Source organism: Elephantulus edwardii, unplaced genomic scaffold (assembly GCF_000299155.1).
Source record: "Elephantulus edwardii isolate Elephantulus edwardi_28Jun2011 unplaced genomic scaffold, EleEdw1.0 scaffold00113, whole genome shotgun sequence".
Classification (NCBI taxonomy): Eukaryota; Metazoa; Chordata; class Mammalia; order Macroscelidea; family Macroscelididae; genus Elephantulus; species Elephantulus edwardii.
This window is the reverse complement of record NW_006399863.1, coordinates 9343825-9358049: the sequence shown is the minus strand read 5'-3', so window position 1 is coordinate 9358049 and position 14225 is coordinate 9343825. Positions and strand designations below refer to the sequence as shown.

Sequence of the window (14225 nt, the reverse complement as noted above, 5' to 3'; positions counted from 1 at the left end):
AACTGGGGAGGAAGGTGGAGAGAATGGTGCAGCAATGAAGGAATGAAAACCCAAAATCCCTGTAAATGTTCATTAAATCTAATAAAATTTTTTTAAAAAAAAACAAACCTCGAAAAAAAAAATAAAGTGTTGTCAATATGAATATGGATAAGGGTGCTCCTTCTCTTCAGAACTGTATTATCAACTCCAAGTAAAATTTTGAAATATAACATAAATTTGGTGTTCAATTGTACTGATTTCACTACCTAGAAAATCTAGCAAATAATAAAGGTAAAGGACACGAAAAATTTTTTTAACTTACCTTATTCTAAGGCTTGTCTTAGCCATTTCATGATGTTCAATTTCTGCTTTTTTCATGTAAAATATTTTTTTAATTGAATTTGCATCCTGTCAAAATAAAGATTCATTAGCTTAAAATGCAGATAGGATAAAATGCAGAGTTTAAAATGCTCTCACTCATGCACTGGGTACTTAAAATGCAGAGTTTAAAATGCTCTCACTCATGCACTGGGTACTTACCATGTCACTCCTTCCACTTGGAGGAGCGTTCCATTAAATATCTACAAAGACGTATTCTGTCTTTTCTATTTTATAAAGAATACAAACTTCCAGTAGCTTTTCAGAGGGGGTAAAACTGCACAAGAAAAGACTGCCCTTCCTTCTCCTGCAAAGCAGTTGGAAGATTTTAATTGTCTGCCTTTAGGCTGGGCAGACAACTTTTTACCTGCTAGGTCAGCAGAGCTCCCTCAGCTTTTTAAAAGTTTCCAAAATATCTTGACTAGGTTGTTACTAATTAAATGTAAATGTAAAAGCCTCCTAGTTACTTTATAATTATTAAGTAGCTTACATTATAAGATCCAATCGTGAATTAGAAAAATTAGGAGTGAAGATAAAATGAATTTTATTTGTATATGCTGAACTAAAAATGGAAACAAAGATGTCGCTCTAAGACACATACAGGCACATAGATGAATGGAGCATAACAGATAATCCAGAAATACAACCATTCATATAATGTGAACTGACTTTTTTCAACATAGGGTGCTTAGACAAATGAAAAGCCTACGTAGAATGATATCAGACCCTCTCTATTCACAAGCTGTAAAAAATTAAGTGGATCAAAGATCCAAAGCTCTCAGAAAAAAATTAACTCTTAGAGAAAAAAAAATATAGTCATAAATTTTCATAATCTTGGATTAAGGTAACAGTTTCTTAGAGTTGATGTCTAAAACATAAGCTAAGGAAAAAAAGATTCAAAAGACTTCACCAAAATTAAAAACTTGTGCTAAAAATGACACTATCAAGAAAATTACTATTTCTCATTAAAAAGACAAATAATCTAAATTATTCTGAAGCTTCATCTGACACTGGACATACTGCAAGGTAGAACCAGTCCTAGGAGAGGGACATCACGCTTGGGAGGGTGGAGGGACAGCGCAAAAGAGGAAGACCTTTGATGAGATGGATTGATTCAATGACTGGGGTAATGGAGGTAATTCTGTTAGAGACAGTAAAATTGGCACAGGGTAGAGCAGGGTTTACGGCTATTGTACACAGGGTTGCTATAGTGGTAGGTGACTTGATGGCACATAACAACAATAATCCATATTAAAAATGGGCAAACAACTCAGACATTTCTCCAAAGAGGCAAAACTGACCAACATGCACATGAATAATGTTCACTTATTACTGTCATCAGAAAAATACAAATCAAAATCACAGCAAGCTACTACTTAATACTAAGATGTCTATGATTTAAAACAATAGATCTGTAGAAAAACAAGTGTTAGTGAGAATGCAGAGAAACAGCAATCCTCATACAATGCTGGTGAATAAATAAACAGTGTGGCTACCACAGGAAAAAAAATCTGAGGGTGTCTTAAGAGTTAAGCAGAAAATTTTAAGTAAAACAGTTGAAGAAAAGTGTTCTTTGCAATCCCAAAGGTGCACAGTTCGAATCCACAAGATGCTCTGCTGGAGAAGGAGGGGTAATTTCCTGTGCCAGTTGGATTCAATTTGACAGTACACAAGAAGAAAAAAAAGAAGTGTTCGAAAACTGATTGTTGTGATGGCTGCACAACTGTGAATATTAAAAACCCCATTATAGTTAAAACTGGTAAACTAAAATATGTGATTTATCTCTTAATAAAAATGTTTTACACCTATGATTTCACTTCAAACTGATGTAGTTACTCTTATCAACACCACCAAAACTAACCTTGAATACTTGAGAACCAGGTTCATTGTAAGTTTTTGCATTTTTTGCTAGGAGATCTATATCTTTGGCCATTGCATGAATACTTTTGTAGCTTCCATTCTACAGTAAACAACAAAATATAGCAGTTCCTCTTAATGAGAGTTAATCAGTAAGACCTTAAAAAAAACACTCCATATTAAATTGTCATCATACTCCAACAATTTTATTGGAAAGTATAAATGTGAATATACAATCACTTATTCTTTTATAGATTATGCGTAATTACCACTTACAAACAAGTTTGAGGTAAGTAACAAAACCAAAGGTGTATTTTTCTACTAAAAATGTTTACAGTTAACAAAAAATTAAGCAGGTAAAAGTTGTTTTAACAAAGACATAGCCTTTATTCTGTACCAAGTGTTTTCTGAACAATTAAGTTAGTGTTAAGTAAATTCTCTCAGTTTCATGGACCACCTGAGGTAAAAAGAAGTCATCTTACCAGTACAGGGGCTAATGTTTGTGAATTTCTACTATGTGTTAGACTCCCTGCTAGACTTTGTCTACATTAAAGCTCATGAAATCCAAAATAATCCAGCAAGACTGAAATACAGTGAAACTTGTGAAAGCCTGAACCTGTGTAATACAGAAAACTGTCAGAAAAGGGAAACATAAATATTTTCACTTAAGTGTGAGTGATAGAAAAATGCTTAAGCTGAGGAAATTTCTGATACCAGGAAAAACAGAGTTCCAGCTCCCACAGTGAATGCTTCATTTAATAAAGGAAAGGAGTAATGAAAACATCCTCTCATTATAAGGTATACAATACTAATGAGGGGGAAGTCTAGTTGAACTGGGCATGACCTAGAGACTGAGGAGACTAAACCTGGCAGAGAGAGGGTAAGAATGAGTAGAACTGTCAGCAGAGGCTGCACAAGTAAAGTTAAGGACAAGTTGGAATCCAGACCTAAGCAAGAAAGTAGCTGTTTATTTGCCAAGTAAGGTAGCCTGGCATCTACGTAATCTTATCTGAGGGAATTCCAGCACAAATGGTAGGCAGATCTTCATCTCCCACAACTGAGGTTAAAAGTGGGCGGGTGGCTCGTTTGTGTGCTGTGTAGCAGCCAGGGTGCAGGGGAAATAACCATGGGTCAGCTAACTGAATGCCTGGGATTTACCTGAGGGACTAAAGCAATAGTAGGAATTCATTCTGATTTCTGTGAGGGAGTAGAGCTCAAAAGTAGACCAAAAAGCATCCAGGGTCCCCACTTGCAAATGATAATAGTAATAATAAAGGCAGTAAAAGAAGCTGTATATGATCTCAGCCTATGCCATGACTTTCCTGAATTGTACTTGTTTTAGATCTTCTCCAGTCTTCCTTCCCCAAAATGTAATGTACTATCAAATACCATTTTCATATATGCATATTCTTACTTAAGGTAGCCTAGGATGGCTATTAACCAACTTTTCCAAGAAGCTGCAACTAGAAAACAAGCAGTCTAAGTCTCTGAGCAGTGGAATGGCAGGTAGTCAGGAAGCAATACAATAAATTGACTAGAGAGCCTTTCCTCAGGGATATAGGAAAGAAGCTGACCAAAACCACATTAAACCCAAACCTAAACCTGTTGTCATCCAGTTTAGTCAGATTCATATTGACCCTATCGAACAAAATACAGATAGTGCTTCTAGAGCTAATAATCCTTATGGAAACAGAGCTCTAAGCCTTTCCCTCCCCAAAAAAGCAACTGGTAGGTTCAAACTACCAAACTTCTGGTGATCAGCTGAGTGCTTAATAACTGCACCATCAGGCTCCTAGCTGAGACAATAAAACCAAACCAAACTCCACTGTCACTGAGTTATTTTCAGCTCACAGTGACTCCGCCTTTTTAAAAAATTATTAATTTTAATGAAAGTTTACAGAGACTTAGGGTTTCCATTCATCCACTGTTGCATGTTTCTCCCTGCTGACCCCTCCCCCTAATTCGTTCTTCTCTTTCAAAAGTAAAAGAAAAAGTCTTTTTTATACAATCCTTCCCCCCAAGTCTACTCCACTATGCAATCTTCATTCAGGACTCCTGTCATGACAATACCTAATCATATATCCCTTTTAAACAGTGCTCTCCCTCATCTGTTTCAATGCAGTATACATTATTTATCCCCTCCTTCTTGGTCTCCTCCCAACCCCAATATCATTGGCACTATGTAGTATTTGTCCTTTTGTGATTGAGATATTTCACTCAGCATAATGTCCTCCGGGGTCACCTATTTTGTATAAAATTTCATGAGTTCCTTGTTTTTCTTTTTTTTATTTTTAATTTTTTTAATTATTAAATTTTATTAGTTTTAATGAACATTTACAGAGATTTTGGGTTTTCATTCATTCATTGTTGCACTATTTTCTCTACCCTCCTCCCCAGTTCGTTCTTGAGTTCCTTGTTTTTCAATGAAGCATAATATATTGTGTGAATATACCACAGCTTTTCTACCCATTCGTTTGTTGATGGGCACTTGGGTTGTTTCCAACTCTTGGATACTGTGAACAAAGCCATGATAAACATGGGTGTGCATATATTTGTTTGTGTGGCGACTGACTCTGCCTTTTACCACTGTGAAAAATTACCTTGTGATGTCAATAATAATAATGGCTGTCTAACACATTATGTTTTCCTTTTTGTTTAATCTCCTGGGAGTCCCAAGGCCTCCTTGCCCTGAAAATAGCAGCAGTTCACAATTATTAACTCCTCAGTTCACAAGAGATATGTCAGACACTTGGTATACATATTAACAGTGACTTGTAACTCTGCAAAGTAGTGATAAAATACCTAAAGTACAGCAGAGTAATCACTTGACTTAGGAGACTTAGGGAAGTAACTAGCAAGAACCAGAAAAGAACCTATGCCAGTTCAACTTTAAAAGCTAGGAGTTAAGTATAATTTAGGGAGACTCTCAGTGGTGAAACAGTTAATGTGTCTGACTGTTAAGTAAAAGCTTGGCAGCTTAAGTTTACACAGAGCTGCCTCAGAAGAAATCCTGATGATCTCTAAAAAAATGTGTCAACAAAAACTCTTTGGAGCAGTTTTACTCTGTAACACATGGAGTCTCTATGAGGTTGAACTGACTAAATGGAAACTGGTTTGCTACCTTTCTTAACTTTTATAGGCTTCATGTTTCTATTTATTTCAGTCCAAATAAATTTTTTTTTAAAAAATAAATGTTCAGTCATTCATTCACTCAATATTTATTTCTCACCTACTCTGTGAAGAAGTTGTTGCAGTGTATGAATTAAGAGCACAGATTTGTTGAGTTGCAATTCCTGGATTCAAAACCAAGCTCCTTTCTTTTTTGTTACTTGGGAACATTATCTTACTTCTTCAGTTTCTCACTTAGAAAATACGAATAACAACAGTATCTACCTCTCAAAGTTGTGAGAATTAATTAGCTAATACACAGAAAACATTCATAGTCATAGTGCTGGGGCCATAGCAAGCCCACGTGAATGTTAGTTACTGCTATCATCACTGGGGGTGCCGAAATGCAAACTCATTGTCATCCAAACACCAATTCATAGTTCACCCTTGAGTGAGTTTTCTCAGATCATAAACCCATTGGAGGAGACTGCTCCTTGTTCTTCCTCAGAGCCACCAGAATATTCCAACTGACTGGGGTGCCACCTTTGGGTTAGCAGTGACATTTCATTAAAGACTTTAGTGGGGGGAAAAAAGAGAACAAGTCTCTATTTTCACTGAGCTTATATTCTAACATGTTATAGGTGACTTTACTTAAGACACTGAAAATTATCTTCAAAGTATTTAAAAGAAGCAACATAGCTTTTATTGCCAAATGCACTTTTTACAATTTAGTGTTCAGGACAAATGCTTTTTTTTTTCATTTTAAGAGCAAAATTTACTATGCCAATTTTGTTTTGTTCTCTATAGGAAAAAAAGAACAGCAGTCTCCCTCCTTTAGAGCTACAATCAGTAATACTATTCTAATTTTTGTACATTATATTAAAGACATCTACTTTTGCTTTCTAAAAGCCCCCGAAATAATAAAAACACAGAACAATCTGTCTTAAACCAGATATGGCCACCTCCATACCTGTATCCTCTGGGCAATGGTCTTGAGATCAATAGGCTCCTTAATTATTGCATAATAATCTGGATATTGCTGGAAGACAAAAACACAGGCAAATGCACTAAGTGGGAGTATATAGCAAATGAAAAGACAAGCAAGAATACAGTCAATTCGTTACACAAAAATCAGAGAAGCAGCTTTCTAAGATTCAAGGCTGAAGATGCAGCTATATAACAATGCTGGTACATACAAAACAAAACCACCACCATACTCAGCCTTTATAATGAATCAAGAGCATGTTGAAGCAGTTTACACTATTGTTGTATAGCATTAATTTATTGATTTCGTTTTGAGTGTTGATACATTTATGTATTTTTCATAAAATCATTCACAATCATTTCATAATACTGATTAAAGTAATTAATGTGTGATCAACACCTTGATGCACACTGACTTCCTCTTTACCCAATTTATCTCTCTATTAATTGACTACCTTCTTCCTCCCTTCTAATCCTCCATAACAAGCTAAGAACCATTTTGTGTATAGATTTTCTTTCTGCTTTTTTATAATAATGATTTTATACCATAAATGTCCTTCTATGTATGACTGACATACGTTAATGTGCTCTAGATTCATCCATAGTATGCAGTGTTTCAGGAATTCTTTATTGGTCTTTGTTGCTGTTAGGTGCTTTTAAGTAGAGTATGACTCAGAGTGAACTTATGGAAAACAGATCTGAACTTGGCTCCATTCTGTGCCATCTTCATCATCACTGACATCTTGAGTCCACTGCTATAGCCACTGTGTCAATCCATCTCATCAAAGATCTTCTTTTTAGCTGACCCTCTACCTTTCCAAGCATAATGTCCCTCTCTAAGGATAGCCCTTCGTAACATGTCCAAAGTATGTGAGAAAGCTTTACTCTCTTTCGCTCTATGGAACATGCTGCTAATATGTCATTGTTGTCAGTGTACCAGGGTCCATTTGTCTTTTGATAGACAAATGGGTTGTTTACATCTCTATGCTACTACTGTACCCAATGCAACAAACATGGTTTGCATCTCAGCTCTTATTTCTTCAGGATATATTTCTAGTAATGAGACTGCTACATCAAATGATCTATTTCCAAATGTCTAAGGAAGCACTACACTAACTTTCCTAGTGGCCACACCATTTTTCATTCCCAGAAGCAGTGTAAGAGACCTGGAAACTCTCTCCGCCACCATCAGTATTTTCTGTCTCCTCTAATGTGGAACAAACATGAGTTTACTGCTGCTGTGGTGAGATGCCATCTGTTTCTGTTCTGATCTGTATCTCTAATAGCTCAGGATCTTGGGTCATTTTTTCATATTTGTTGGCCACCTAAAGGTCTTCTTTAGGAAAGTAACTTTTTTTCTGCCTGTTTTGCAATTGGATTGTATTTTCCTTTTTTAAAATTTTTTTCCCCCCAGGCATCTCTTAAATTTATTGGAGAATTCTTAGTTGGGGGAAGGGATTGTATTTTCTTATTGAAGTTTTCAATACATTTTAGAGATAATTCTCTTGAGGGATGTGTTAATACCAAATATTTTCCCCCCACCTACAGTTTCTCTTTTTACTCTTCTAGAGATTGGGAAAAAAACCCTCCAAATCCTAAATTCAAAGAATCATATAATTAAAAAAAAAAAAATATATATATATACTGATTTAGAATAATATTATTTTTAATTTAAGGTCTCAAGACATAAAAATGAAGCAGAGAAATGCTCTTCAAAGGCTTGTTATAATCTGAAACTATTACTATCTAAGTAGCATAATTATATCATATTTCTTAAAATACTTCACAAGAATATAACAGAAGGAAAGATGTAAGAGTTGAAAGTTTAATGCTTAAGGCTTCTACTTATTTTCATCAAAATAACTTAAAAAACCCAAAATAAACATTTTAAATTAAAGTGCATTTAAAAAAAACAACAAACCAACCTTAAAAGATTAGCCTATCACAAGAAGGGAATGTCCTTGAAGGCTCTTGCAATACTTAGTATGCATTCTGTGTGTGAGGCTTTACTAGTTTAGTTTTTGGAAGAAATAAGTGAAGTTAAACAAAAATAAGAAGTTAATCTCCTTGGCTGAGGTAAGTCTCAGGGGAAGCCAACTCTTTCAAATTACTCAAAACTCTACTGGAGTTTGAACAACAAAAGGTGGGTGGCCGGTCTTCACTCAGACAGTGGGCTGAGGGATGATCTCAACAATGCTTCACTGAGCCTCAATCCTCCCTTACTTTCTTCAGCCTTATCCTTCCTTTGTTTGGAGCATATATTTTTTTCTTGTCCCTCTGCTCCTGACCAATTCTACCTCTAAGAACCAGTTCAGAAGACAAATTACTGTAAAGATATCCAGGTTTGGGTACCAAGTAACGCAAACCACTGATACTTGTACTTCTAATCCTCTTCTCCTAATCTGACAGTCACCACCAGGGAAGGACTTACAAAGGAAAGATACAAAGGGCCTTCTACTTCAGCTTTCAATCCTTACTGTCTGAGCAACCAATGGAAGCCTGCATCCTCAAATAACTCCTGTTAATGAATGCCTTCCTGGAACAGGGGAACCATACATGGCTGCTTAGATGTGCCAAATCATGGCTGGTGGCTTGATCACTACTCATTACCCTGCATGGTGAGGTTAAGTCTTGAATAAGCATTGTTTTCTTATAATTTGAAATCATCTGCCTAACATAATCATAGGCATGGGCATGGGAGAGATTGTAATGATAGCACAGGACAGGCCAAGGTTCCTATCTATTGTTCACAAGGTCGCTATAAATTATAGATGACACCACCTAACAGCAGTGGCAAGAAGATGAGCTGCAATCCGGAAGGCATATAGTTCAAGGCCACTAAGCTGCTCTGCGGAAGAAGGTTGGGCAATCTCCTTTCGTGTGATTAACTGCCTCTGAAAACCCACTGGAGTGTCAGCTATGGGCCAGTTCCGACTCAAAGGTACACAACAACAATCAGATACACATCCAGGAGCATACTGGTTATTATGTTTGATTTTTCGTAAATGTCCTATGTTAGTCACCACTTTAAATAATTCATCTTGTCAGTGAAGGGTGGAGAAAGCCATATGCCATTCACCACTTAACAAGCACTTATTCTTTTGGACTCAAGTCTGTGCTAGGAAGTTTGCTCAGCACTGGGAAGGTCTAGATAAATGGAGATCTCCGAGGAACGTCAGCCCTACAAGTACCGAAGGAAATAAGAGTTTTCCTCTAAAACCAACAGAGAGAGGACCTTCCCCTAGAGCTGACATGTTGGATTTGAGCTTCTAGTTTCCTAAGCAATAAAAGAATAAATTTCTGTTTGTTGAAGGAAAGGAAAAAAACAAAACTCAAACAAGAACTTACTGTACACTTATCACAAGTTGGGATTCAATTACATGGAAGGGATACAAAGGCAAAAGTGGTTAAGATTCCTGCCCTTAAGAAACTAAGGGGCTAGGGAGCTCTGGTGGCCTAGTGACAAGAATCTATCTGCACTGCAGTCTCAGAGGTGTGCGGTTCAATTCCACCAGATGCTCTGCTGGAGAAGGAGGGGCAATCTCCTCCTCTACCAGTCAGATCTGATTTGACAGTACACACACACAAAATAATAAAATTTAAAAAAAAAAAAAAAGAAAGAAAGAAATTAAGGGACTATGAAAGGGGGCAGATACAAAAGCAAATAACCTTTAATGCTTAGGAACATAGTTTCTGGGACATTTAGACCAACTGCTATAACATTATCAATGAGGATAATGTTGTACCCTCTAGTTTGTTGAGTTGCTACTAGTCTTAAAAGCTGTGTGTGGCCATCTAAGGTGTAACGTATATGTCTTGCAAAGCAAAGAAGGAAGAAGATGATAGAAAACTCCAGAACATAATTAGTTCAAAGGATGGAGGAATCACATGAACTGTATCTTCCACTAACCTAAGACTCAAAGAATTAGTTGGTGCCTGGATACCACCTGCCCATCACTTTTGATTAGGACCACAAGAGAAGTGCCTAGACAATAGGTGAAAAATGTAGAACAAAATTTAAAATCATAGAAAGACCTGATCTGTTGGTCTAATAAGAAACTATAAACTCCTGAGACTGGTTTGTAAGCACCCTACAAACCTGGACCTACTCTGAGAGATTATGTTTCAGCTCAACAACAGATAAACTTATGGACTGAATAACATTTAAGAGAAATACACTCTTCAGATGGATAATGAACATATATGGTCTAAAACAGAGTTTAAAAGGCAAAAGGGGAAGGAGAGATGTGTGAATAGAAAGCAGCAGCCCAGGGAGGAAGTGGAAAGACAGGCTATTACAATGAAGGGATGGAAACTAATGTCACTAAACAAAATGTGTACTAACTGTTGAATGGTAAACAAATTTGCCTTGTAAACTTTCACTCAAACCACAATGAAACATATATAAAAACATGCAAGAAAGCCAAGCAAAAAAATGAGCTCTAAAAAACCAAAAAAGCTCTGCGAAGAGAGTGAAGTCAAAGAACACAAGGTTAAGCAGACACATTAAGTCATAAAAAAAACAAAACACCCCTAACTGGACAGTTATATTTCTTTTTTTAAAAAAAAATACTTTTTGTGTCTACCGTCAAATCGTATCTGACTGAATACAGGAGGAGACTGCCCCTCCTTCTCCAGCAGAGTGTCTCATGGATTCAAATCATGTACCTCTGGGATTGCAGTGCAGCTTCTTGCCACTAGGCCACCCAGCGCTCCCTTGGATAGTTATACTTTGTCACACGGGTCACTGTGAGTTGAAATTGCTGTTAGATAGCAACTTAAAATAACTTCATTGAGTAGTAGTGAAGATTAATTGAGTCGTTTGTATGAAACAGTGAATATAATCCCTCTCTGTCTTCAAGTACTTTCCAAATCACAGCTGACCCTTCATCAGCAGGGAAGGGAATACCATCTTTCTCCCAAGAAACAGCTGGTGGATTTCAATTACCAGAGAAGCACAGCCTTCTTAGAGAGCACAACTCTCTATGGACTACATCACAAGCTCTCTTAACACAGAGCACAGTAATCAGCATATAAAAACTAGGTATTATTATATCCCCAAATGGAAAAATTCTTATTTTCAGTCATTATAACTCTTATTCCAACTAATGCAAGATGCCTTCATACCTAGTCAGTGGCTCAAAAGTAGAGAAATTGACATATAACTTCCTTCCCCACCTATACACCCTCCAAAACGGCAGACATCAGCATGGATAAGGAGGAACAAAAAAAACAGGGCATGTTTAAGAAAGAAAGAAAATTATGACAATGTGAGAGTAAGTGTTACAAAAAGGTGGAGTACTTTGAAAGCATAATCTTATCTAGAAATAAAAGATTGCTATTGCTGCTGTTGTGTACTGTCCAGTTGGAATCGATGCAAAGCTGGTCAGTAGGCTTTATGATGCAGTAAATCACACAGGAGGAGAATGTCCATATTCTCCCAAGGAACATATGATGGATTCAAATTGTATACTTTAGGTTGGCAGCACAATTCCTTACCACTATGCCACCAAAGAATGCCGAGATCAAAGAAATTTTTGCAATTCCACTAGCTTAAGTGAATCAAAACTGTATTTATGTTAGGTGCTTTGTGGGTGTGAAGTGGTAAGGGGCTCTGCCCAGAAAAGATTAACTTTAACAGGTTTACTTGCCCAGAAACCCTGTTCCTTACTGGAGCAGAAAAGTACCTATTTTTTTTCTCTTTCCATGACCAAGAGATTAAGAACTAAGAAATTAAGAACTCACTTCTCTTCCTCTCACATTGTTCTCCAAGCAATGTCTAAGTTTTGCCCACAGACAGAAGACTTAGTATAGATGCTTATTATTTATGGAGCTCTGATGACCTAGTGGGCAAGGAGCTGTGCTGTCAATCCAAAGGCAGGCAGTTCAAACCTCCCAGTTGTTCCTCGGAAGGAAAATGGGTATTCTTCTCCTGTGTGATTCATAGCCTCTGAAAATCTGCTGGAGGGGCAGTTATGAGTTGGTTCCAATTTGTACGCAATGAATGATAAGAAAGCTTATCATTTCAGATTATGAAGCATTAAAATAACAGTACAAAGTAGGGGGAGGGTTGGGAGGGGAGAAAAGTGCAACAATGAATAAACGGAAATCAAAGTCTCTGTAAATTTTTACTGAAATTAATAATAAATTTAAATAAAATAAAACAAAACAAAACAAAATAACAGTACAAATTTAAAAACCTAGTACACTCCTGCATTAAGTAACTGAAAAACTTCTCTTCCTCCTGAGGCCACAAGGCTCCTCCAACATCTTCCTTTAATTTTATTAAAATCTATTAAAAAAACCCCAAAACAAATAAAAAACCCCCCTGACTTCTATATGTCTTTAATGTCATCACTCACTCACCACTTTAGAAGGCAGTTTCTGGAAAAGTTCACTAATGAGATGTCCAGATGGATTTGTGGCTACAACTATGGCTTCAAGAAGCTGCTCCAAGATCTCCTTCAAGTAACTTGGAGAAGACTTGAGGGGAGAGAGAAGAAAAGGAAGAGAGAAGTATTTTGTGAGATAAATTCACAAATTAATGTTAAGTATTAAAGAGTACCCGAAATTTTAAAGCTAACACAAAATAATGAAAAACATCAGTCACATGAAACACCAGCAAAAATCATATTCTAGTTAGAGGTGAGAACAACTGCAAAGTTTCAGAGGCAGGAACATACTTGTCATATTTCAGAAACAGTGACCAACTCAATCTACAAAAACAGTCCCCATGAAGGTCATTCTACTGCCTCTCCTCTTCACTAACACAACACTGTAACCCTTTCATTATGTCTACATCTAGCAATACTTGATCAGTCTTTGGCAATGTAAAGACTTTACATTAGTGAGTCACAAGCATGCATCAATGTAAGAGAATTCCTGAAAACAGATGTGCATGGCACACTGGCCAGGTTTTCCTAGACCCTCTGTAACTGGGAGGGGATTCTCCAGCTGTAGGCCCATTTACCACAACAGTCTCCAATACAAACTCACTAGAAGCCTCTGCTTACAGTGCCCATTGAACACCAAAAAGAGGGACTGGCCCACTCACTACCTTCCAGCTGCACACTTACTCCATCAGTCACTGTCCCTTGGTTGTCTTGCCCATCTTCATCATCATCATCGTCATCTGCTTCTCCTTTCTGAACAAACTCATTTCTTGTTCGAAGATACAAATCCCAGAGTTTGCAAGCGGCTTTATATTCAGGAGAATCTGGCTATATAATAGCAAAAATAAAAGGGGAAAAAAGTATCAATTCTGACTTTTAAATCACTTTCTTACTGAGGGATCAGTGTTCTAGGACATATTTTTGAAAACTCGTTTACAATTTCACAATCCTTATGATTAAAGCAAAGGAGCCCTGTATAATGATTAAGTAACTAGCTGCTAAACAAAGGTTGCTAGTTTGAAGCCATCCAGAGGTTCTGTGGGAGAAAGATCTGCTCCTATGAGATTATATACTAGCAAGCACTAAGGAAAATTTATACTCTGTCTACTGGGGCTCTAAGAGTTCCATAGAATGACTAGAGGATACAGGAGCTTCAATCTCCCTTCTAAGAAATTATGCATATTTTAAAACATTTGGAGGTAATAAAATTCTTCACTGAAGAACAGTCATCAACTGTTTAACTGTTCAGTTATCAATAAACAGAAGTCTGTAGAAGGTCATAGTGGCCCTGTTCCAAGTGGTCCACTGCTCCCACAGCTCACCACATTGTCTCCACCTCTGCCGCCATCTTGGATCACTGGAGGTGAAATTCTTGTACTTATTTATACTTTCATTACAGAAAGACAGAGAGAAATGGTTTACTAAATTAAGCTTATCAAGGATGCTTTGGGCAGAATATTAAATGATCCAGGAAGTATTAAAAGAAGATGGAAGGAATATACTGAGTCATTATATAGAAAAGAATTG

At 36.9% G+C, this 14225-nt stretch overlaps 1 protein-coding gene across 9 annotated transcripts in view; it reads right to left on the bottom strand.

Annotated features, from left to right (window-relative positions):
- The window catches only part of PBRM1 (polybromo 1), a 116884-nt gene that overhangs the window by 80224 nt on the left and 22435 nt on the right, over nucleotides 1-14225 (bottom strand). For all 9 annotated transcript variants that reach the window (XM_006892245.1, XM_006892242.1, XM_006892247.1 and 6 more), the window contains 5 exons: nucleotides 13383-13526; nucleotides 12673-12789; nucleotides 6293-6361; nucleotides 2219-2317; nucleotides 302-387 (listed from right to left, as the gene is read on the bottom strand). In XM_006892245.1, coding sequence (XP_006892307.1) covers nucleotides 302-387; nucleotides 2219-2317; nucleotides 6293-6361; nucleotides 12673-12789; nucleotides 13383-13526 — 515 coding nt within the window. The remainder of the gene's footprint in view (nucleotides 1-301; nucleotides 388-2218; nucleotides 2318-6292; nucleotides 6362-12672; nucleotides 12790-13382; nucleotides 13527-14225) is intronic.